This window comes from Mobula hypostoma, chromosome 21 (assembly GCF_963921235.1).
Source record: "Mobula hypostoma chromosome 21, sMobHyp1.1, whole genome shotgun sequence".
Taxonomy (NCBI): domain Eukaryota; kingdom Metazoa; phylum Chordata; class Chondrichthyes; order Myliobatiformes; family Myliobatidae; genus Mobula; species Mobula hypostoma.
This window is the reverse complement of record NC_086117.1, coordinates 19,107,164-19,133,487: the sequence shown is the minus strand read 5'-3', so window position 1 is coordinate 19,133,487 and position 26,324 is coordinate 19,107,164. Positions and strand designations below refer to the sequence as shown.

Here is a 26,324-nt window from a genome sequence, read left to right as displayed (position 1 = left end):
CAACAAAATCCAAGGAGATGGCATTCTATCGCGAGATTTTCCCCGCACCGAAGCTTCGCGATAAGACCGTCCGTGGCTCCGGTCGCGGTGTGCGCGGGTGAAGATGGCGGCCTCGGTGACCGAACTGCTGAGGGAGGTTGCCGAGCTGGAGGAGCCCCTGGCCGAGCTGAATAGTTTGAAGGCGGCCGTGAATGCTGTGCCGTTGAACACGCTGCAGGAACTGGCGACGGGTTTGCGCGTTGGGGTGTTGTTCAACTTGCTGGATTGCAATGACAGGTGGGGACAGAGGCGGGGCGGGACGGGACTTAGCTCTTGGGGTTGACGGTCGAGCGGAATAAATTGTTGAGTCCCCGGGAAAAGCCCATTAACAGTGACATTGTGTAAGTCAGTGAGCCTGACCGTTTTCCTGCTTTTCTCGCCGTTTGTGCACATTGCTTGTCCTACCATTGGACGGGAGATACAGAAGCCTGAAGAACCACACCACTAACTTCAAGAACAGCTACTTCCCTTCAATTATTCGGTCCTTCAACCAATCTGTACGACCCTAATCATTACCTTAGTGTAGTGACACTATGGCCACTTTGCACTACAATGGACTGTGCTTTGTTCTCGTTTCCTTTCTGTGTAATTTTAATTTGTTTTTTCTTGTGAATGTTGTGCATCTAATGCTGTGCGTCTGTGTTGCTGTTACAAATAAGTTTTTCATTGCACCTGTGAACACATTTGCTTGTGCATATGACAATATACTTTGAAGTGTTTGTCATTGCTTGGTGTAGGACCTTTTCACCTATTTTGGAGTCTTTCCTCCTCTGCTTTTACTTTTGACAGTGACATGAGGACTTTGGGTCTTGACTGAGTTAATGGGGTGGACTTGGGGATTGTCTTCATTACAACAGAAAAGATATTGGATGCCTTAAAATGTGTGAAGATAGATAAATCTCCAGGGCCTGAATAGATACATTCAGAAACATTGAGAAGGTAGAGAAAAATGGAAGCAACCTAGCTGAGATATATGCATCATCGCCGGTGATTAGATGCAGTGCCAGAAGACTGGAGGGTGGCTAATGTGCATTTATTTAAGAAGGGCTTCCAAAAACAACCTGGGGACTGTAGACTGGTAAGCCTAACAATAAGTTACTAGAGGAGATTCTGAAGGATAAGAAATACAAGCATTAGGAAACACAAGCAACACACATCAAAGTTGCTGGTGAACGCAGCAGACCAGGCAGCATCTGTAGGAAGAGGTGCAGTCGACGTTTCAGGCCGAGACCCTTCGTCAGGGCTAACAGAATGAAAAGTGAGTAAGGGATTTGAAAGTTGGAGGGGGAGATCCAAAATGATAGGAGAAGACAGGAGGGGGAGGGATAGAGCCAAGAGCTGGACAGGTGATAGGCAAAAGGGGATACGAGAGGATCATGGGACAGGAGGTCCAGGAAGAAAGACGGGGGGTGGGGGAGACCCAGAGGATGGGCAAGAGGTATATTCAGAGGGACAGAGGGAGAAAAAAGAGAGTGAGAGAAAGAATGTGTGCATAAAAACAAGTAGCAGATGAGGTACGAGGGGGAGGTGGGGCCTTAGTGGAAGTTAGAGAAGTCGATGTTCATGCCATCAGGTTGGAGGCTACCCTCCAACCTGATGGCATGAACATCTGGGTAGCCTCCAACCTGATGGCATGAACATCGACTTCTCTAACTTCTGCTAAGGTTGGGTAGCCTCCAACCTGATGGCATGAACATCGACTTCTCTAACTTCCGCTAAGGCCCCACCTCCCCCTCGTACCCCATCTGTTACTTATTTTTATGCACACATTCTTTCTCTCAGTCTCTTTTTTCTCCCTCTGTCCCTCTGAATATACCTCTTGCCCATCCTCTGGGTCCCCCCCCCACCTGTCTTTCTTCCCGGACCTTCTGTCCCATGATCCTCTTGTATCCCCTTTTGCCTATCACCTGTCCAGCTCTTGGCTCTATCCCTCCCCCTCCTGTCTTCTCCTATCATTTTGGATCTCCCCCTCCCCCTCCAACTTTCAAATCCCTTACTCACTCTTCCTTCTGTTAGTCCTGACGAAGGGTCTCGGCCTGAAACGTCGACTGTACCTCTTCCTACAGATGCTGCCTGGCCTGCTGCGTTCACCAGCAACTTTGATGTGTGTTGCTTGAATTTCCAGCATCTGCAGAATTCCTGTTATTAGGAAACACATGTCAATTCAGGATACTCACTGCAAAGATCATGTCTTACAGATTTTTGAAGAAGTTTGAGGGGGATAGGGTGGTAGACATGGCCAATATGGACCATAGTAAGGCCTTTGAAAAGGTTCTACATAGGAGGCTGCTCTGGAAAGTTAGATCACATGGGATTTGGGGAAATGTGGCTAATTGGATACAAAATTGGCTCGTTGGTAGGAAGCAAAGGGAAATGGAAGCTTATTTCTCAGACTGGAGGCCGGTGACAAGTGGTTTTCCCCAGGGCTTGGTGCTTGGCCCATTGTCATTTGTCATCAATGATTTATGTAAGAATGTACACGGTATGGGTGGTAAGTTTGCACATGACTCTAAAATAGGTGGTGCCATTGACAGTGAAGGTGATTATCAGGATTTCCAGAGGGATCTTCAGGTGGGTAAGTGGTGGCAAATGATGATTAATTCAGGTAACTGAGTGGAAGACAAATGAAGGTGGGACTTTCCCACTGAATGGCAGGGTCCTCAATGTTACAGAAGAGAGGGACTTAGGAGTATAAGCAAAGTGGAGCCATTGTCTGGTACAGAGGTGCCAACTCACAAGATTGGAAAAAGCAGCAGAGGGTTGTAAACTCAGCCAGATCCATTATGGGCACTAGACTCCCTACCATCGAGGACATCTTCAAAAGCTGATGCCTCAAAAAGGGTGCATCCATCATTCAGGGCCCTCAGCATCCAGGGCATGCCCTCCTCTTATCAGGAAGGATGTATAGTCAAAAGTTCAAAGTAAATTTGTTATCGAAGTACCTATATGTCACCATGTACAATTCTGAGATTCATTTTCAGAAGCCTGAAGATCTGAAAGCTCCCCTACATCCATTTCTAGCACCTCACCACCTCATTCCCTAATATCCCTAATAGGAGATCCAATATTGCAGTCCCTTTAGTTGAGACCTCAATGTATTGATTAAGGCCATAAGACATAGAGGCAGAATTAGGCTATTTGGCCCATTGTGTCTGCTCTGCCATTCCTTTATAGCTGATTTATTATCCCTCGTAACTCCATTCTCTTGACTTCTCCCTACTAATGACACTCTTACTAATTAAGAACCTTCCAACCTCCACTTTAAATATAACCAATAACATGGCCTCCACAGCCATCTGTGGCAATGAATTCCACAGATTCACCACCCTCTGCCTAAACAGATTCCTCCTCATCTCCATTCCAGAGACATCCTTCTATTCTGAGACTGTGCCCTCTGGTCCGAGACTCTACCCCTAACCCATGGGAAACATACTCTCCAAGTCCATACTATCCAGGCCTTTCAATATTCAGCAGTTTTCAATGAGATTCTCCACCCCCCACCAATCTTCTAAACCCCAGCAAGTATTTTATTTTAAATTTAGAGATACAGATCTCTAAATTAATTTTTTTAAAAACCCTTTGCACCTCTGATTTCTGAATTTTCCTCTTTGTTCAGAAAATAGTCTACGTCTTTAATTCTTCTACCAAAGAACATGACTATACACTTCCCTACACTATATTCCATCTGCCACATTTTTGCCCATCCTTCCAATCTAAGTCCTTCTGCAGACTCCTCACTTCCTCAACCCTACCTGCCTCTCCTCATATCTTTGCATTATCTGCAAACTTGGCCACAAAGTCAGCAACTTTTCATCAAAATTATTGACATATAATGTGAAAAGAAACAGTCCCAATACTGATCTTTGTAGAACACCACTAGTCACAGGCAACCGAGTGGAATAGGCCCCCTTTATTCCCAATCTTTGCCTCCTGCCAGTCAGCCAATCTTCTATCCATGTTAGCATCTTTCTTGTAATACCACGGGCTCTTAACTTGTTAAGCAGCCTTGTGTGTGGCATATTTGTCAAAGGCCTTCTGAAAATCCAAGTAAACAACATTCACTGACTCTGCTTTGTCTATCCTGCCTTTTATTTCCTTAAAAAAATTCCAATATTAAGGATATTAAGAAAGCTTTTATAAACACATTACACTTTTGATGAACTCTGTCCCATCTAGTCCTTCTATAGTAAGGGAGTAACAGTCAGTATGTGTACAGTTAATATCACCTACTATTACAACCTTGCTTTTCTTACAGCTGTCTGCTATCTCACTACAAATTTGCTCCTCTAAATTCTGGTCTATATTATAATCCCAATAACATGGTCATCCCTTTCTTACTCAGTTCTATTCATATGGCTTTTCCCTGACTTGTAATGCTACATGTCACCCCTCCTTTAGTTCCTCTCCCTCTATCATGTCTAAAGCAATGGAACCTCAGAATGTTGAGCTGCCATTCCTGTCCTTCCTGCAATGAAGTTTCACTCATGGCTATAATTTCATAATTCTACATGCTAATCCGTGCTCTAGGCTCATCTGTCTTACCTACAACATTTTATGCAATGAAATAGATGTAACTCAGAACATTAGTTCCATGATAATCAACCTTTTTGTCCCTGTCCTTGTATGTAAGCTTAACATTTTCTTTCACGGTAAGGACTCCCATCCCCCTGCCCCTCGAGTTTAAACCCCAACAGGGTAGCACTGTCAAACCTTCCCGTGTAGATAGTAGTTCCTCGTCTAGTTCAGGTCTACACCATCCCAATTGTACAAGTCCCACGTTCCCTGAAAGAGAGCCCTTCCCCTTGCACCATCCACTTACCCAACATTTAAACAGTATTATCTTTTTTTAGCCCCTCCGTAGCTCGTACGGGTAGAAATCCTAAGATCACCACCCTGTTCTTTAACTTGGCACCTAATTCATTGAACTCGCTCTGCAGGACCTCATCATCTTTCCTGCTTATGTCATTGATACGGACATGGACCACAAGCTCTGGTGCTCACCCTCCCCCTTGAGCTGGAACAGACAACGCATTTCCTTGAACCTGCATTACCATTCACTGGGACCAGGACAGAACCTCCAATTTCGTCTTCTTTGATTTCATTAGTGTCCAAGAGCCAGTTAACTTTTTTTTTGATACTGAGCATATCAACTTTCTGAGGACTTTAGAGATTCAAGATATTTTGAACTTACTTCTATCTTCAAGCTGACCTTTGTGGTTACTGCCAAGCCAGATAAAATAACTTTGTCCTTTCAGCCCTGCATTATCATGTTTTGCCTGGTAAGTTGTGTGCTTTACCCAGTATTTTATTGTATCTGTTGTATTTGGTCTACATTCAGGGAACAAATCGATGTGTGTGTTGCCATTCTGGAGCGCCTTCTGCAAGCCTTAGAACCAGTCTACCTGGCTCAAAATTACAAACTGGAACTCCAGAAGGGACTCCAGCATTCGGATGACCGTGTTAAAGTCTTGGCGCTGACACAAGTAAGGCGGGTATTCTTCAAGAGTGTGTTTTAAAGATTAGCTTTATTTATTACATGTATATAAGGTGAAATGTGTCATTTATATCAACAACCAGCACTGTCCGAGGAGCAGCCTGCAAGTGTCTCCATCCTTCCAGTGTCAAAATAGCGTGGCCACAACTTACTAACCCTAACCCATATGTCTTTGGAGCACCCAGAATATAGCCCTAGGGTACAAACTCCTTACTTGTGGTAGGAATTGAACCCCTGATCACTAGCATTATTAAATGTTTTCATTGGGGAAAGTGGAAAAACGCAGTGGATTCCATTTAGTTAGGCCATAAGTTAATCAGATCAATTGCTTATTTGGGACAACTCTTAAAGAATAAAACTAATAGAGAAAACAGGAGGATTCTCTTCATTTATTTGGGACACTGTGCCGTTTAATTGGGCTAGGAGAATGTTGCTGAAGAGTTTCTGACTAGCATCAGCCAAATGCACTTATGGCCATTAGACCCTGCACTGTGCATAGAGCAAACAGGTTTTAAATAGTGTCAGTTAAGTGTGTGTATGTTTTTTTAAAAAACAGTGATTTTTGTCAGTGATAGTTGTTGAGCAATAAGCAGTAAGACAATTTGGAACTGTTTTGCTCACTGCGTTTTCAAGCATTCAGGCTTGGAGATGTCAGAAATGGCCAAGAGTGAAAATGAAATGATTTCACTACTTCAACAAGTTAGGAACTATGAAGAATTGGTAGGTATCAACAATCATCTCGAATGTTACAATGAAAATGAAGATTTGGAGAATGCAGTGAAAAAAAGAATTGTATGAAGACAGCTCATTATCTGCACTGGGTGTCTGCGTTCATTTTGTTCATTTACGGTCAATTAAAAGAACGCACCAGCGTACACTGCTTGAATTCTTACGTCGATAAGTATTGGAGCTAATACAGTTTTATAGTCGTGTAGTAGTATAGCCAGTGCAATGGCTTTTCTACTTTAAAACTGTCCCTGCACAGGTTTCCTGTCATCGTCATATATGACGAACAACCACCAGTAGTATTGGTAATGTTGTAATTTGTTCTGTATTTCATTTAAATATGTAATTTGTTACTCAGTTAAACTTTAGTTTGTCTTTTTTATTGCATTTTAACTATTTCCATGAAACTTATGCTAATTGGGGCAGCCGCTTAATTGGGTCAATGTACTGGTCCAGATGTGTTCCAATTAACCAGAATCCACTGCTTTTAGAAATACAGGGTCAGTTCAAAGCATACACCTGATATGCTCTGACAATTTTGAGTTGCACTTGAAAGATTACGCTATGTTCTGTGCAATGCCTTGGTTTCCTGATACTTCCTTCTCTGAGGTTTTGACCTAGTCCAAATTGACAGCACTATTGCAGTAGGCAGAAGTCTTCAACTATCAAGATCTGTATTCTTATTGCGCCTTCAATGTAGCAACATTTTCTGATGCACTGAACAGTAGGAATTTTGACATTCAACTACAAAAGGAGAAGGCAGAGCTTTGTCAAGGTAGATTTTAATAAACTCATTTAAAGGAGCAGAGGGAGCTGGAGAGGTTTGAGGAAGTAATTCCAGTTCTAACTGAAGCAACTAAAAACATTACAACTGAAAATGAAACAATTAAAATTGGGGATGATTATGTTGCCAGAATTTAGGGAGCAGAGAGATTTGATAATAGTGGTGTCCTTTTACTGAATATCAGGTGGGTGCTGTGGATTGATGCTGTATTTCTAAATATTTTCCCACTTTCACCAGTGATTCTATTAATTCAGAACTAAATGAGTTAGCATCTTTCTTTGTATTGTAATCCCAATCCTTGCACATTGAAATTGGCGCAGCTAATGCCTAACCCCAGGCTGTTTTTCAAAATTAAAATCATTATTTTTCTTTATTGATGTTAACAGAACTTTAGTAATATTGCACATTGAGATATGTGGCTTAAGTAACATTGTAAAAAAGATAGCATTCAGTGTTTAGGGATAAAGTGAAGTTGGAGTGGAAAATAATGGAAGCAGACAGTATGTTCATTTCAGACTCACATTAAGTACTATTTTTGTTTCAGATTGGACGGATTGTTGAGAACACAGATGCAGTTGTGACAATTCTTGATTCTCCTGAGTTGCTTAAGGAGATGATCCATAGTATTGGTGGCGAGCAAATATCAGTTGCAAAAGAGGTAAGGTTACCTCGAGTGAAATGATTGCTGACATCCTCCAAGAACTGAGATCTAAACAGTTCCACTATTGGGAGAAGTGGTACTTTCTTCGTGCATTCGAGAGAATGTATATTCCTGTTGCATTTTGAGATGCTGGAGGGTCTGTCTAGTGCAAAATTTGATGGAACTATGAAACTTATGCCGTGTGACATAGCAAATTAACCTAAATTATGAAAATAAGATTCTTCAACAGAATATGTGGAGAATAAGAGATGAATTAGAATGCATAATAAAATCAGAATCGGGTTTAATATCACTTGGATACGTCGTAAATTTTGTTGTTTTGTGGCAGTATACTGCAATACACACAAAATGATAAATTACAATAAGAAATGATATACAGTTGTATAACAAATAAGTGCAAAAAGAGAACAAAAAACAAGTAATAGGTAGTGTTCATGGGTTGGTTCATTGTCCATTCAGAAATCTAATGGAAGGGAAGAAGCTGTTTCTAAAAGATTGAGTGTGTGCCTTCAGGCTCCTGTACCACCTCCTTGATGGTAGCAACGAGATGAGGGCATGTCCTGGGTGATGGAGGTGCTTAAGACAGATGCCACCTTTTGAGAGATCACCTGTTAAAGATATCCTTGAGGCTAGTGTCCATGATGGAACTAGCTGAACTCGCAACCTTATTGTTAGGGAAAATAATTTGCGAGGGAAATTTGATTAAAGTTGATCGCAAGTAAATTAGACACAGACTTCAAAGTAAAGAGAGCTTTATTCATGATATCGTGGGGAGTGGAACCTCTTGCAGTGGGTTTCAATCTCCAAATAATCCAGAGAGCACAGCTCCTTTTAGACATGTACAAATGGATTGCAAAAGCAAAGGCTATTTGATTAACTTTGTGAATTAGAAAAGATAAGCTAGATTCACATGCAGTTCATAGCAACAGCCAAAAATTAAAATTTCAGTCCTGTGTACAACTTTGTATTAACAGTTAGTTTCTTATCCTTGAGTCTAATTCTTACAAGATAAGCAACTGCAAGTATTTATTCTTAAGAGTCGTCTCTGCCGAATGCCAGGGTTATATCTATAACAAACTAAGCTCCAAATTGGTTTCCATACTCAAAACAGCCAATATTAACCCTTTGTCTATCAAAATATTCAACTCCCAATACTTTCCTCCACACTTATGCAGCTTTTTACAATCCTGTGCAGCGGCACCTCCATGCTGGACAGTGATGCAACTAGTTAGAATGCTCTCCACATTTGTAGAAACTTGCTAGAATTTCAAGTCACAAACTCATGAAATATAACTGCTGTTGTGCTGCCTTTGTAATTGCATCAGTATGTTGGGCCTGAGATAGATCTTCGGAAATGTCCACATCCAGGATCCTGAAACTGCTGATCCCTGGATGAGGATTTGTGTGTGTTCCCTTGACTTCCCCTTCCTGAAGTCCACAAATAATTCCTTGGTCTTACTGTTGTCGAGTGCAAGGTTGTTGTTGGGACACCACTCATACAGCTAATATATCTCACTTCTGTGCACCTCTTTATCACCATTCTATCAACAGTAGTTGTGTCATTGGCAAAGTTATAGATGATGTTTGAGCTGTGCATTGTTATACAGTCATGGGTGTAGAGAGAGTAGAGCAGTGGGCTAAGCACATGTCCCTGAGGTGCGCTGGTGTTTTTTGTCAGTGAGGAGAAGATGTTATTTCCGATCCACACTGGCTATGGTCTCCTGATGAGGAAGTCAATGATCCCATTGCAGAGGGAGGTACAGAAACCCAGGTTTTGTAGCTTGTTGATTATTACTGAGGGTATGATGCTGTTGAATGCTGAGCTGTAATCAGTAACAACAGTCTGACATAGTTATTGCTGTTGTCTGGCTGGTTTCATGCCAAGTGGAAAGGCAGGGAGATTGTATCCACTGTAGACCTATTGTGGTGGTAGGCAAATTACAGTGGGTCCAGGTGTTTGCTTAGGTAGGAACACACATCAAAGTTGCTGGTGAACGCAGCAGGCCAGGCAGCATCTCTAGGAAGAGGTACAGTCGACGTTTCAGGCCGAGACCCTGACGAAGGAACTCGTCAGTTAAAATAGATATTATTTTCATTATGTGTCAAACCCAGAAGAAAATATAATGCAACATCAATCAGTATGAGTCAGTTGGTCAACTTGGAATGATGGTCATAGTTGTACTTGCCTCTGTATTCCCTGTAGAACATTACAATCACCTCATTGACTTCAAAGGTTCATTTATTATCAAAGTGTACAACTCTGAAATTCTTCTTCTCTGGGTAGCCATGAAACAAAGAAAGAATTGTAGAAATCCCTGGCCTATAATTGCTCAGAATTGAGGAGGAGTATTTGGGATGCACATAACACCTTCTAATCTCTATAAAGGGAGCAAATAGAAAAATTGAGCAAACAGTGGAAAGAGCATACAGAATTCCAACCAGTTCATCTGCTGGTCTCATTGATCACCACTTGTCTCACCTCTCTGGATCCTGTATAGGATTCTTCAGTCATCTCAGAACTCGTGGAACTGGAAAGGAATCAATTTGAATTTAACGGTGGGCTTGCTGGTGGAGAGGTGAACTCAATCCAGAATTGGGTTGCCTAAATAAGACATGAGATGATAAGTTACTATAAGCAGAGAGTATAGATTTTCTGGATCACTCCAACTAAAAGATCTGAATGCTCAGCGATGGTGAAGTGGACACTTCGGAAGGCATGAGAACTAGACGGGTAATTGGAACCAAGTACAAAAGGATATTATCCTACTGAATGACAGAGCAGGCTTGAGGGCCAGTCTTACTATATATTATGTTCTTGTATTCTATAAACATACATGGTTGATATACATCTGATCAAAGATGGAACAAATCTTACACAGATTGTATTAATTTGAAATTTAATTTGTCACTGCAGCAATTGTGGTGTTGAATTTCTTGGTTAAATGGGAAGATTTAAAAAAATAATTGAATAGCGTTATCATAAATACAGGTCTTACAAGAGTGGGAAACCCTATAAATATTTTTGCTACATATGAATAGTTCTACTTGCCTAATTATTTACTTCCACAAGGCATAACATTTATTGGTGCTGCTTTTTTAACTTTCAGGCAATCAAAGGCCTTTCTAGAATAGCCCAGAAGAAAGCTGGACTTGATGCGTTATTTACAACCAACATGTTACAAGATTTGAAAGATGTCATGGGTATCAGTGATGTGGTACGATACAGAGTTTATGAGGTACAGTGAATTTGTTGCAGTTGACATCCAACATTTTTTTTCTAAGTCAAATTTAGATGTCATAAGACTCTTTAATATATTCATTTTGTAAACTTTAATTTGCTTTCTGAGCCAAAGGTTGTATTTAAGTCAATAAAATACCAGATATTTTCATTGATTCATTAGGTATTTACTGTTTTCCATAACTCCTTTTTCAGGAGTAAGCCACACTTGGGTGTATCATTTCAGTTATTAAATTGATCTAAACAACCCTGATTCACTTGATCGGCTTGTTTTGACTTTGAGCTGCGATTACGTTTTCTCTGAATTATGATGACACTTTGGAGATTTTATTAAGCCTGATATAGTTACTAAACCTGGAATGCTTCAGATGTATAGCCTTTTAAATTTGTGAATGGGTGTCATACCAACACCTTCAGATACCACATGACCTAATCCATTGTAAATTTTGAGAGAAGAACAAAATGTCTTCGGCTCTTCAAATTTAAACAGGTTTCTGAAGGGGTAATCTTTGTAGAATGGCATAGATTTATCCTAGTGCTTTTGTTAATCATGAATATATAGATTTAAATGAACTGGTGCATGTTCAGAAAAGAGAAAACAACTTCATGCAGAAGGTGCTGTGGAAATGGAGATATTTGCTGAGTAACATCTAAGGCACTTTGAACATTTCGTGGTGATATGTTTATGTAACTTCAAAAAAGAAGCGCAATATGATTGTAGGGCTGTAAGCAAGCTCACTATACTCATCTAGGATGGGTTTTTAAATTATCAGTATATTACTTTCAGAAATAAATTGACGAACCCAATCTACTTACTGTCTGTCACACTGCTGGTGTTTAGGGCAGCAGTGACGGTCCTCCATCTCTGGCAGAGTTCCGGGCTTCCTTCACTGTGTCAGTAGCTTCCTCTCAGTTTTCACTACTGTCAGTCATGCAGGTCCCAGGTGAAGACTTGGGAATACCCTCACACACAGATGTAGAAGGATTCTTCATTGCTGTTTCCATAACAACTTTGTTTAACCAGTCAGGGTTGTTAACCCTGAGCTGAACCTCTGAACCTGGAGAACTGGTGCACCACTCTTAGTCTGTCCTCTACCCTTTGACCTGTTTGGCATGGGTGACACAATCAAGAATCAAAGCATACAGCCCTGACTCCAGCCAACACAGCTCTTTTGGTTATTGACGTACGCAAACATCCAAACCCAACAACGTGGTTGTTGTCCTCGTGGAGGGAACCCGATCGAGTAAACTAAAATAATCTAGCAATCATGCGTCACTCTGACAGGAGCATTAAGCTTGCTTGTGTTGTTGTCTTGCAGTTGGTGCTGGAGATCGCAAACGTGTCGTCTGTTTCACTGGAGTATTGTGCCAGCAGTAGTTTTTTAACTCAGCTGCTTGGCGAGCTTGCAGGGGATGATGTCCTCATCAGGTGAGAAGGCTTCTACCTGTTTGAAATGGTTTTTTTAATCCAGTCACCAAAACAGCAAATTTGGAGGTGTCAGTGAGCTAAATGGCACCATGGGTTTTTGTCTTTGGTTATATGAGATCAGACCCGGCTGGTGGCATAGTGGCATCAGCGACAGATTTCGGAATGAAAAGTCCCGAGTTCGAATCCAGTCGGCTCCCCTGCATGCCTTCCATCCATGCTGGGTTACGAGCTGGTGATCTCTTTGGAAACTCACCTGGCAGAAGGCAATGGCAAACCACTGCTGTAATTTGCCTCGTACGCGGTTTCCCCACTACGTCAGAGAGGCGTGGAGGGAAATCGTCCGCTAACCAGAGAAACTCCGGATGCGACGTACCTTTCCTTTCCTATATGAGATCACTTTCAAATTTTGACCAGGTTTTCCCACAGCAAGAAGTAGGTAAAACAGTAGCCCTGCTAAAATGAAGGGCCAGTATGGGTTTGCGGTTGTGCCTCCTCAGAGTACTGTCAAACAGTTATTATTTTGAGACTACATTGTCCCATTTAGCCTGTTAAAGTTGATTTACTGATGGAAAGAGGAAAAGTAGGGGTTATGTGAAGGTTTTTCTGTCATCATTCAAGGTATTTACTCAAAATATTTGCAATTTGCCACCAGCTAGCTCCCTTAAATCACACAGGTATCTCGCCTTGATGCATCAAGGTTTAATTTCTGGCTCTTGGAGTTGTATTACATTGTTGGGATAGTACTAAGATGCCTGTATTTTGACATAATTGTAAAATCGTCTTCCAGTTTTGGAACTTTTCTACAATCCAAAGTTTTTAAATTCTTCATTAGGGGTTGGGCGTTCTGTGGCTTTGGTGTCAAGTTTGGAACACTCTAATCCTCTGTCTCTACTTTGTCTGCCTTAGGATGCTGCTTTAAAACCTATCACTTTGATTAGGTTATTTTTTTTCCTAATACTCTTGATTTATGATTAAGTTTTCCATTGATATATGATTAGCATTTCCCATTATTAAAATGTTATATAAATGCAAGTTGTCTTAATGGTTGATTAAATAAATTACAAGTATTTCCATTCAATTGAAGAGCGACTGCTATCGAGATGGTCACCACTCTTGCTCAAAGTCAGCATGGACGACAGTACCTGACTCAGCAAGGTGTCATGGATCAAATCTCAAATATGATTATAGGTGCAAATTCTGACCCCTTCTCTGGCTTTTATTTGCCAAGTAAGTAAAGAAAATTGTTTTTTTAAATTTACTGTTATGTCAAGCCAGTATTAAGGGAAAGCTCACTTGTCCATTCTAATGATAATGTAAATCATCCAGTTCTAGCTAAGCAGTGACTTTAATATTTTTGTTTCCAGTCAATTGTTCCAACAACACACATGTCCAATTTACATACCAATCTGTATGTCTTTGCACTTGACTTCTCCACAAAGAAACAAGGTTAAATCCAATGACAGAAATATGGGCACTGGATTTGGACTTCCTATGTATCTGAGCATTAATCATGTTAAAATTATTACAGTTTTGGAGCACTAATATGTTTGAACATGTATTTGTTATTTCCTTTGTAGATCTGGTGAAGTTTTTTGGAAACTTGGCAATGGTTGATAGTCCTCAGCAGATATGTGAACGTTATCCTGTCTTTATCAAAAAGGTGTTTGAGATGATTGAAGGACAGGAGCCAACCATGATTGGAGTTGGTTTAGATACCATTGGGATTCTTGGATCATGTATAGAAGGAAAGCAAGTTCTAAATAAAACGGGTAAACTATGTTATTGCTTTAATCTGCAGCTGGATGAAAAATAAATTAATTGGGTATTTTCCCCCTCTTTTATGCAAGTTGCAGGATAAGTTGTTCTTTCTAATATTCTGCCTTCAATTCACTTTGGTAGAGCTGATTTGTTGAATATTGGAAAAACTAATTTACCTACTTTTCCCAAGCAGAATTGCACATTTAGTGTCATATAAGCAAGCTTCTAAACAAATATTTCTGTGTGAACCTATTAGCAGATTTTTGTTTTGTCTCTCGTCTTTCCCTGAGCACGTTAGCAGTTTTTTTTTCCTGCCATTCTGTTTAGTATGTTTCCCTTCACTGTGGCTGTCTGTACCTCCGGTTTCACTGTACAGGTCACCTTCCAGTTTGTAGGAACAGATGTGCTTTGCTCAGTGCAAAACAACGTATGGCATACAACGACTGCATTGGCGCTGCTTCCTGCACGCATGCTGAGCTCGTTGACTTAATTAACTTTGCCTCCAACTTTCACCTGCACTTAAGTTTACCTGGTCCATTTCTGACACCTCCGTCCCCTTTCTAGATCTTTCTGTCTCTATCTCTGGAGACAGCTTATCTACTGATGTCTACTATAAGCCTACTGACTCTCACAGCTAACAACAGGAATTCTGCAGATGCTAGAAATTCAAGCAACACACATCAAAGTTGCTGGTGAACGCAGCAGGCCAGGCAGCATCTCTAGGAAGAGGTCAGGACAAAGGGTCTCGGCCTGAAACGTCGACTGCACCTCTTCCTAGAGATGCTGCCTGGCCTGCTGCGTTCACCAGCAACTTTGATGTGTGACTCTCACAGCTATCTGGACTATTCCTCTTCTCACCCTGTCTGCAAAAATGCCATCCCCTTTTCTCAATTCCTCCGTCTCCGCCGCACCTGCTCTTAGGATGAGGCTTTTCATTCCAGGACGAGGGAGATGTCCTCCTTTTTTAAAGAAAGGGGCTTCCCTTCCTCCACCATCAACTCTGCTCTCAAACATATCTCCTCCATTTCACGCACATCTGCTCTCACTCCATCCTCCCGCCACCCCACTAGGAATAGGGTTCCCCTGGCCCTCACCTACCACCCCACCAGACTCCGGGTCCAACATATTATTCTCCGTAACTTCCGCCACCTCCAACGGGATCCCACCACTAAGCACATCTTTCCCTCCCCCCCACCTTCTGCTTTGCGCAAGGATCGCTCCCTATGCGGCTCCCTTGTCCATTCGTCCCCCCCATCCCTCGCCACTGATCTCCCTCCTGGCACTTATCCTTGTAAGCGGAACAAGTGCTACACATGCCCTTACACTTCCTCCCTTACCACCATTCAGGGCCCCAGACAGTCCTTCCAGGTGAGGCGACACTTCACCTGTGAGTCGGCTGGGGTGATATACTGCGTCCGGTGCTCCCGATGTGGCCTTCTATATATTGGCGAGACCCGATGCAGACTGGGAGATCATTTTGCTGAACACCTACGCTCTGTCCGCCAGAGAAAGCAGGATCTCCCAGTGGCCACACATTTTAATTCCCCATCCCATTCCCATTCTGACATGTCTATCCACGGCCTCCTCTACTGTAAAAATGAAGCCACACTCAGGTTGGAGGAACAACACGTTATATTCCGTCTGGGTAGCCTCCAACCTGATGGCATGAACATTGACTTCTCTAACTTCCGCTAATGCCCCACCTCTCCCTCGTACCCCATCCGTTATTTATATACACACATTCTTTTTCTCTCTCTCCCTCTCCTTTTTCTCCCTCTGTCCCTCTCACTATACCCCTTGTCCATCCTCTGGGTTCTCTCCCCCCCCCCCTTTCCTTCTCCCTGGGCCTCCTGTCCCATGATCCTCTCATACCCCTTTTGCCAATCACCTGTCCAGCTCTTGGCTCTATCCCTCCCCCTCCTGTCTTCTCCTATCATTTTGGATCTCCCCCTTCCCCTTCCCACTTTTAAATCTCTTACTAGCTCTCTCTTCAGTTAGTCCAGACGAAGGGTCTCGGCCTGAAACGTCAACTGTACCTCTTCCTAGAGATGCTGCCTGGCCTGCTGCGTTCACCAGCAACTTTGATGTGTGTTGCTTGAATTTCCAGCATCTGCAGAATTCTTCGTGTTTGCGTATGCCATATTCGAACTGCAACACCAATCTAGCTTAAGTATTACAATACTTGTCACCTTTACATGATCTTGTGCTGAAATGTGGAATTGTAATACAGTTATTCCATTGTACAAGGTTCTGCATTCCAAGAGGTTTTGAGAAGGCTTGGTTCGATTTCATGCAATGCTTCCACAGACATACGCATCCGCTGTCTTGACACAATTGCTTCTCTCCTTTCTCTACCGGTGAGTACCAGGAAAAAGTGTCGTTGAATGTAAGTAAAGGATGTGGTTTGAAAAAAAAACCTGCGTTTAAACAAGATCTTTACAAATGTCTTCCTAATTTTCATCCATTTTCCAACTTCAATTTTTATAAACACTAAAAATTAGTGTCCTGATGTCAGATCAAGTTGTAATGGTACATTCGCTCTCGTAGTTCTTTTAATAAGCATGCCATTTTAAAAGTGGCTGTTCCACAGTCATATTAGTTTGAAGTAGAAAGGGTGCTGTGTTCATATTGTCCAAATATTGCACAAAAAGATATCATTCATCACATATTAATGTCACACTTTTTGTCTTCTGCATTTTAAAATTACTAGATGTAGCCTAGAAGTATATTTTATGGTACATGGAGCTTAAAAAAATAGAGGACTATGGGTAACCCTAGGTAATTTATAAAGTAAGTACATGTTCGGCACAGCATTGTGGGCTAAAGGGCAAGTATTGTGCTGTAGGTTTTCTATGTTTATTGCGTGACGCTTTCACTTCAGAGGTCTGTGCATTGTAAATATACCTATTATATCAAGGTGACCATAAATCTTTGGATCGCTGTCACTCAATTATTTCTTCAAGAAGTAAAACAATGGAATTTGTAAATTTTTACTTTCATCTAATGAATGAGCAGTGAGAAACAGAATTAGTTAATTTTTAAAAATTATTGGAAATTTTCTAGTTTAATTCAGCTAAAATTAGGCTTTAAAACTAATTCCCACCACTGCCTGTGAAGAGTTTTTGTGTTCTCCCCTTGACTGCATGGGGTTCCTCCTCTGGTTTGCTCCCACAGTCCAAAAAGTACTGGTTGGTAAGTTAATTGGTCATTGTAAATTGTCTGGTGATTGGGCTAGGATTAACTCGGGAGTTGCTGGGAGGCATTGCTCTAAGTGCCGGAAGGGCCTATTCCACACTGCATCTCAATAAATAAATAAAATTGGGATGGAGAGAAGAGGAATGCCTAAAGGAGAGAAGATTGACCTAAGTATTTATGTAAACTGGTTAAGGTTGTATGGCATGCAGTTGTGCAAAATGAATTATTGCTCAGATATACAAGAGTTTGGAATTCAAGTAAGACTTTCGTTATCTTGAGTTTACTCTGCGCTTTACTGGTTGTCTACAACTCTGTCTGCTCCAGAAATCTTTCAGCTCTAAAGTATCTTTCAACTTCTAAATTAAAGCTATTCAAAGACTTATTTGCACCACCCTTCAAGGAAGAGAGTTCCAAAGACTTGCAGCCTTCTGGGAGAAGAAAAATACTCACCTTATCTGTTTCCTGAATGGATGATCCTCGATTTTTTTTTTTAAAGAGTGCTCCCAGTTGTAGATTCTTTCTCAAAAGGAGGCATTCTCTGCATCTACCATATTGAAACCCCACAGGATCTTGTATGCTTTATTTATATTCCCTTGCTGTTCCAAATTCTGACAGATATATGTGAAGCCTAGCCAATCTGGCCTTAAGACCACCCTTCCATTCAGGAATTAATGTGGTAAATCTTCCCTCATCTTTTTCCAAAGCATTAGCATCAGTCTTTAAATAAGGAGTTCAATACTGTATGCGCGTCTCAGAAATGAACATGGGCAGTTTAAGGCTTGTGGCAGAGGCTGAGCATGACACTACATTTATAAACAATCTGCTTAAGTTTCAGGCAGATGCCAAGGAAAAGTATAGAATCAAAGTGATGGTGAGAATCAAAGACAATAGTTTCTGGCTTCTGATGTTGACCATTGTGGATAAAGTTAGTGTGGAACAATTGTGCTACTTGTGGGCAAGTGCATGTAAGACATTGCACTTGGTAAGCCACAAGCCATCTGGAAGTGTCACACTCGTATTTATTGACTGTAGGTCCACTTTCAATGCCATAAATCCCGAACAAACTGCTCCAAACTCCTACAACTGGAATTAAACACCCTTCTCTGTAACTGGATCCTTGACTTCCTGACCAATAGTGTGGATAAGCAACATTTCCTCCACAATTATCCTCAACATGGATGCTCTGTAAGGTTGCATCCTAAGTCCCTTTGCTAACTGTATTTATAAATTTCAGATGACACCACTGTAGTGGCTGGTCTTCAAACAATAATGAAACTGAGTATAGGAAGCAGATGGAGAGCCTGCTGACAACAGCCTTTCCCTCATTGACCAGCTCTTTTGTTTTACTGATGTTGACTTCAGGAAGCAGGGTGCAGTATATGCTGCTCTCTTATTCAGTGTGGTTGAGGTGGAGATGGAGCTTAAGTTTCTAAGATGTTAACATCACCAGCAATCTGTCCTGATTCAACACATGGACATGTTGGCCAAGAGAACACACTAATGCTTCTACTTGGAGGGCTAAGGAAATTCAGTACCTCACAGGGTGGAAAGTGACAAAAGCTTGAGCATGTATTACCAGGCTCAAGGGCACCAACACCTCCTATTCCCCTGTTAGCCTTGCCCTGAACGGACCTCTTGCATGCTAAAGATGTACTCTTGATTCTTCAGTCTACTTCATCATGGTTCTTGCACTTTGTCAACCTGCACTGCACATCCTCTTTTACACAATTATTATGATAATTGGGGCTTTAAATCAGACATGTGTAGATGGTTGGTGACTGATGTAATACCTGAAATCTCTTTATATTTCACTGGAGAAAAATAAATATGAATTGCCTTCTATAAATAGTTTCACAATTGCCATTTTGAAGATGCACATTGTATGTGAGTGAATCATTGAAAATATTACTGTTTAGAAAGCTATGTCTTGCATTTTTTTTTGTCCATTTATACTAGCTTGTTGTACCTGTGTATGGAATGATCTTCCCAGAAGCATGTAAACAAAGCTTTTCACTGTATCTTGGTACATGTGGCAACAACAAACCAAGCACAGATCACTAGTTGTGGTTAAGTGAGAGGACTTTGCATTGGTGTCCTTTTGCATAAGACTAGATTGGAAGTACTGTATATTGGACCTGCATAGAGATTCGTATTTCTACCTGTTGGAAAAGTGTGATTAAACCTTGCTGTTTTTCCAGCAAACTATTATGTGCGTTGTACTGTATTTCAACTAATTCTTTATCCATGTTGGCAAGCATAATTTAGCAAATGAGCTTGTGAACCTTTGGGAGCATTTTACTGGGTGCTCATATTTATTGTTTATGGGAAGCAAGCATTTCTTCTATTTTTTTAAAAAAAAGGGATTAGTCTGCAAAATATTGCAGCACAGTGGAATCTAGTTAATTGGGCCATTGATTAATTGGGACAGCCGCTTACTTGGGACAACCCTTAAAGAATAAAATCTAATAGAGAAAATAGCCTGGATTCCCTTTGTTTAGTTAGGACACCATGCCGCTTAATTTGAACAGGAGACTGTTGCCAAACAGTTTCTAACCAGTGTCAGTCACTTGTCTGGCTGTTAGATGTTACGCTGTGCTGAGAGCAAACAATTTTTAAATAGCAACAGTTGCGGGTGCTGGTGTTAAGTTATCCATTTTGACCGGCAGACGGTCATTCAAAAAGCAGTAATTTATTGTTGGATTAAAACACTATTTCATGCAGGAAGGCAATGAAGACAGTCTGTTATCTGCACTAAGTGTCTACGCTGATTTTATTCATTTACAGTCAGTCAAAAGAACATGGGGTACATTGAATTCCTCTTTGAAAACTATTAGGAACTAATACAGTTTTATAGTGCTGTAGCAGTATTGGTAGTGTTCTGTATTTCATTTAAATACATAATTTCTTATTCTGTTAAATGTTAGCTCATCTCTTTTTATAATTTTAAAAAATAATTTCCTTGAAACTTTGGCTAATTGTGGCAGCCGCTTAATTAAGCCAAAATGTGCTGGTCCTGATGTATCCCAATTAACGGAATCCACTATTTTGTTTATGCTCTTGAATGTGAAATCCTTATACATTTGTAAAATCTTTTACCACACTGTAGTGAATTTTCCTCAGTAGTACTATCTCTGAGATGAGTTTTCAAATCATCATTCTGTTTATTTCAACATTTTCTGGGGTTTAGCTGTAGCCAACTGTGCTATTTTCTTATGTTAATGTTGTTTTATGTTTCTATCAATTTCACAGACTGATCAGCAAACTGAAGATATTCTAGGAATGACTGAGTCCTGGTTCCACGCTTTGCACAGCCATCCAATGGAAACATTCCGCAGTCTGAGTTCCCAGCCTTTCCCAGATATCCACATTGGTGCACTAAAAGTCTTCACTGTGAGTCTTTTGTCATTAACAACTTGTGTATTTAGACATGCTGTCTTAACTTAAAATACAATGAAATACACATGTTGACTGGTAACACTGAGATCTAATGGATTTCTAGATAGACATGATAGTTTCTAAATCTTCTGTAGCTGATTTGTGTTAACTTCCACAATTAATAGAATAAACGATTTAAATTAGAAACGTGGATAGTGACTGAACAAATGCTTAATTTCTTTGCATTTCATTGGGGAAAAAATTAAATATGAAATGCATTCTATAAATGGCTTTACAATTGCACTTTGATTTGAAGATGTGAATGATTTGGTAAAAATATTATTGTGCAGGGAAGACACTTGGATTTATCTATACCATTATGGTAGCACATACCAGTTTTTAATAAAAATCAATAAACACTGCAGGTACTGAACATCTAAATTAAAAACAGAAAATGCTTAAAATGCAGCAGGTCAGGCAGCATCTGTGGAAAAGGAAACATTTCTTACAAAGGGTCACAGAGTTAACTTAACTTAGTTTCCCTTTCCACAGATGCTGCATGGCCTGCTGAGTTTTTTTAGCTTTTCTGTTTTCCAGTTTTGCTTACCTTTCTCTTCCATCAGTGAAACTTAAGATAGAATTCGTGTATAGGTTTCCCCCGCCATCCGAAGGTAGAGCGTTCCTATGAAACGGTTTGTAAGCCGGAATGTCGTAAAGTGAAGAAGCAGTTACCATTTATTTATATGGGAAAATTTTGTGAGCGTTCGCAGACCCAAAAATAACCTACCAAATCATGCCAAATAACACATAAAACCTAAAATAACAGTAACATATAGTAAAAGCAGGAATGATATGATAAATACACAGCCTGTATAAAGTAGAAATACTTCTCTGCAATGATTGCCTGCACAGATCTCCGTAGCGAAAATCTCACGCAAGCGTTGTTGGCATAAACGTGCTCTCCAGTAACCTTTAAACTATGAAGCTGCCAAATCTACCAAATAACACGTAAAAATACACAGCCTATATAAAGTAGAAATAATGTATGTACAGTGTAGTATCGCTTACTGGAATTGGGAAAACAGCGCCGAGTACATTGATGGTGTGTTAGACTGAGTCATTGCAGGTTGGGGTGGTGCAGTGGCCCCCACCCTCCGGGCCACCGACCCGATACATTGCCGCGAAGAGTGCAGCGGTAGCCGGGAGGCACACAGCACATCTTTAAGAAAAAAGCCGAAATAAACATGCCAATTAATTAGGTACTGCCCGGCACGTAAATGTCGGCGCAGATCAGAGGTGATTGCTGACTGCATCGCCTCTGATCTGGGCCGACAATTACGTATCGGTGGCACCTCATTAATTAGCATGTTTATTTCGGTTTTTTTCTTAAAGATGTGCTGTGTGCCTCCCGGCTATCGCTGCATTCTCTGCGAATCAGTACAGTATCTGTCCGGGGCCCGGGTGTTCGGGTGTTGGGGTGGTGGGACACAGGGGTGTCATCTCATTGTCGATCAGGGTAGGCAGCTCATCTTCTCCTATGACTCCCTGCCTGGATGTCGAAGGTCGAGGTTCGTCGTCTGCTGTGGCTGATGTGGAAGGCTTGCTTGACTGCTGAGCCTTGTGCATTTTTCTATCACACAGTTCTTTGTAAGCACTCAAACCATCCTGCAAATATCCCCTAAACCTACGTACCCTTTCAAAATTAAAGTCGTACTTTATCATTGCAACGAAAATCTCACGCAGTTGCTTCACTTTCACTATTGCATTCGGTTTCGATTGTTATCCTTTCCTCTTCCAATTGCATCAGCTCTTCATCTATCAGATCTGGGTCATGGGATGCCAAAACCTCTTCAACATCATCTTCGTCAGCTTCCACAAGCCTAACTCACTTTGTCCTTGCTTCGTTCACCACGATCGAAACACTTAATTATGTCTAGTTTTACTCTAAGTGTAACACCCTTACGAGCTCTTTCAGGCTTTTCTGACACCTTAAAACTCATCTTTCAAACGGCTGCTCAATGCAACGTGTTTAAGCAATGCTGTTCCGAATCCGGGGGAGCGCGGCTGCTCGGGGCGCGCGTTGCCTTTTATCGCACGCTGATTTTTTATCTCGTGCTGCCTTTTTTCGTAACAGTGAAAACACCTTCTGAAAGCAAAAACAGGGTACTAATGTAGGTCTTTCGTAGCAGTGAGGTTTCGTAAAGCAAACGTCCGAAAAGCGGAGGACACCTGTATCAGAATTGCAAGATATTTTGTAGCTTAAAACATGGAAAACCTACAGCACAATACAGGCCCTTCAGTCCACAAAGTTGTGCCGACCATGTCCCTACCTTAGGAATTACTAATGTTACCCATAGCCCTCTATTTTTCTAAGTACTTACCCAAAAGTCTCTTAAAAGACCCTATTGTATCCGCCTGCACCTCCGTTGCTGGCAACCCATTCCACGCACTCACCACTCTCTGCGTTAATAAAAAAAAAGACAACTTACCCCTGACATCTCCTCTGTACCTACTCCCCAGCACCTTAAACCTGCGCCCTCTTGTGGCAGCCATTTCAGCCCTGGGAAAAAGCCTCTGATAATCCATGCGATCAATGCCTCTCATCATCTTATACATCTCTATCAGGTCACCTCTCATCCTCTGTCGCTCCAAGGAGAAAAGTCCGAGTTCACTCAACCTGCTTTCATAAGGCATGCTCCCCAATCCAGGCAACATCCTTGTAAATCTCCTCTGCACCCTTTCTGTGGTTTCCACATGCTTCCTGTAGTGAGGCGACCAGAACTGAGCACAGTACTCCAAGTGGGGGTCTGACCAGGGTCCTATATAGTGCAACATTACCTCTTGGCTACTAAATTCATTTCCACGATTGATGAAGGCCAATACACCATATGCCTTCTTAACCACAGAGTCAGCCTGCGCGGCTGCTTTAAGCGTCCTAAGGACTTGGATCCCAAGATCCCTCTGATCCTCCACACCGCCAAGAGTCTTACCATTAATACTATGTTCTGCAATCATATTTGACCTACCAAAATGAACCACTTCACACTTATGTGGGTTGAACTCCATCTGCCACTTCTCTCAGCCCAGTTTTGCATCCTATCCTTGTCCTGCTGTAACCTCTGACAGCCCTCCACACTATCCACAACACCCCCAACCTTTGTCATCAGCAAACTTACTAACCCATCCCTCCACTTCCTCATCCAGGTCATTTATAAAAATCACGAAGAGTAAGGGTCCCAGAACAGATCCCTGAGGCACAATCACTGGTGACTGACCTCCATGCAGAATATGACCTACTACAACCACTCTTTGCCTTCTGAAGGCAAGCCAGTTCTGGATCCACAAAGCAAGGTCCCCTTGGATCCCATGCCTCCTTACTTTCTCAATAAGCTTTGCATGGGGTACCTTATCAAATGCCCTTCTGAAATCCATATACACTACATCTACTGCTCTTCCTTCATCAACGTGTTTAGTCACGTCCTCAAAAAAAATTCAATCGGGCTCGTAAGGCACACCCTGCCCTTGACAAAGCCATGCTGACTATTCCTAATCATGTTATACTTCTCCAAATGTTCATAAACCTGCCTCTCAGGATCTTCTCCATTAACTTGCCAACCACTGAAGTAAGACTCACTGGTCTATAATTTCCTGGGTTATCTCTACTCCCTTCCTTGAATAAGGGAACAACGTTGAAGTAGAAACTGTTTTCACAATTTTTGTAGCTTATAATAAAAGCACAAAATGCTAGAAATCGGCAGTATCGGAGAGGGAGAGGGTTACTATTTTAGGCTGATTAGCAATCTGGATGAGAAGCCATTGACCTGAAACACTTGGTCCACATGTGCATACTAATCTGAGAACTTCGGAGATTTTCTATAATTACAGACATGCTGTATTTGTATTTGCTTTGCAATGTGATTTCGTAACTCATTATCTGGTTTCTACTACTGAGTTGCTAAAGACTTAAGCTGATAGCATCTTGGAATTTGTCAATTTAATTACTCAGATGTGTGGAGATCTCTTATTATCTCCACTTTGCTCATTACTTGAGTGTAACTTTTCTGTTTTGCTCCTCGCTCATAATGGCAATCAATTAAGAGTCCCATTCCTATTCATGAATATGTGTTATTGAATTGGTTATTTTTGTTAGTGTTGACATCCTTTTCCCAATAACTTCTCTCCTGTTTCTTTCCTAAATTCAGGCAATTGCTAGCCAGCCTTGGGGTCAGAAACTGATGATCGGTACACCAGGATTTGTGGAATACATCGTCGACAGGTCAACTGAAGCTGACAAAAATTCAAAGGATGCCAATTTTGAATTGGTAAAAGCCCTTGTAAATTCCAAGACAATAGCCGAAATCTTTGGAAACCAACATTACCTGCAACTCCGTGCTTACCTGCAGGAAGGTCCTTACTTTGTAAAAGCAACAGCAGCAGTAGCTGTGGAAGGTGGAGAATAACCACTGATGACAGTATTGACTATCTTTAAATTTTTTTTTTGTAAAGGACAAGTTACATGAAGCCTGGTATTGGACAGAGCTTCAATTAAGTGGAATCTTCAATCTCTTTAGCAATTTCCTTTCTGTTCCTTTAAGAAAACAGAGTAATGGTAAGGTATGCAACTCAAGTAACATAAATACCTTTTTGCGGTGTGGAACCAAATTTATATATTATGTAATAGCATTCACCTGATTTTGATTTCCAGCTGAATATCAATCTTGATATTTATTAAAAAAAAACTTGTATGACTGAAATGAAATCAGAAGCTCATTTTTATCCCATTTCAATAATTTAACCATCTAATCCTGGAATTTCCTAACTAAGCATCTTCGTTGCCTGTTTCAAGTGTTTGAGTTGGCATTTATCACTGGTTCAATAGCAGCTTGCCACCACTTCCAAATGTTTTTGGGTGAGCATAATGTCAAACTTGTCCATATCCTGTGACTGATTAAAGCGTACTCGAGCTTTATGTTGTCTCAAAACCTCCAGTAGAAAAAGGAGAAAAAGGACAATTTCAAAATCTGTACCTGCCCATTTAAGATGGAGTTGAAGAATTGTTGAGAATTAATTTGTGGAAAACTTTACCCTGGAGACCTATAGAGGTGGAATTGTTCAAGTTATTTAAGGCTAAGATGTTCTGGGACAAGTGGTGTATACAGGGTTGTGCCTAAGTATGCAAGTGAGGCTGGGTCCAAGATTAAACCAGCTATAGTCTTATTCGGCAGCAATGCAGGCTGTCTGGACCACACAGCGTCATCCTGTATCTTGTGTTTCAGGTTTCATTTGGTACAATATGAAAGCGCTGATTGGGTATTATTGCCTGTGCTGGATAACAGTGCACAAATATCTGTAGTGTATATGATAGATTGTAAAGTTCACTGCATAAAAACACAAGATCTTTTGTTTCTCCACCTCTTGTCATATATGAGCACAAGGCATCTCTGCTTTGATATTTCCAAGTCAAGACAATGTTTAACCTGTAGGTTCCTCTCCAGGTTAAACATTGTCTTGACTTGGAAATATCACTTTTGTATGATTCCTCTCAGATCTTTAAGTGGAAGTCTAAGAGTCATAAATAAGAATTTTGGCCCATTATGTCCGTGCCAAATCTCAATACCTATCTTT

At 41.1% G+C, this 26,324-nt stretch overlaps 1 protein-coding gene across 1 annotated transcript; it reads left to right on the top strand.

The window, feature by feature from the left end:
* The first annotated feature begins 64 nt into the window (after positions 1–64).
* psmd5 (proteasome 26S subunit, non-ATPase 5) lies at positions 65–26,086 on the top strand. The gene is made up of 10 exons (XM_063073117.1): positions 65–276; positions 5,378–5,522; positions 7,588–7,701; positions 10,812–10,940; positions 12,262–12,371; positions 13,456–13,598; positions 13,949–14,140; positions 16,377–16,486; positions 20,574–20,714; positions 24,902–26,086. The coding sequence occupies exons 1-10, from the start codon at positions 104–106 to the stop codon at positions 25,157–25,159; spliced, it is 1,515 nt and encodes a 504-aa protein (XP_062929187.1). The 5' UTR covers positions 65–103; the 3' UTR covers positions 25,160–26,086.
* The last annotated feature ends 238 nt before the right edge of the window (positions 26,087–26,324 follow it).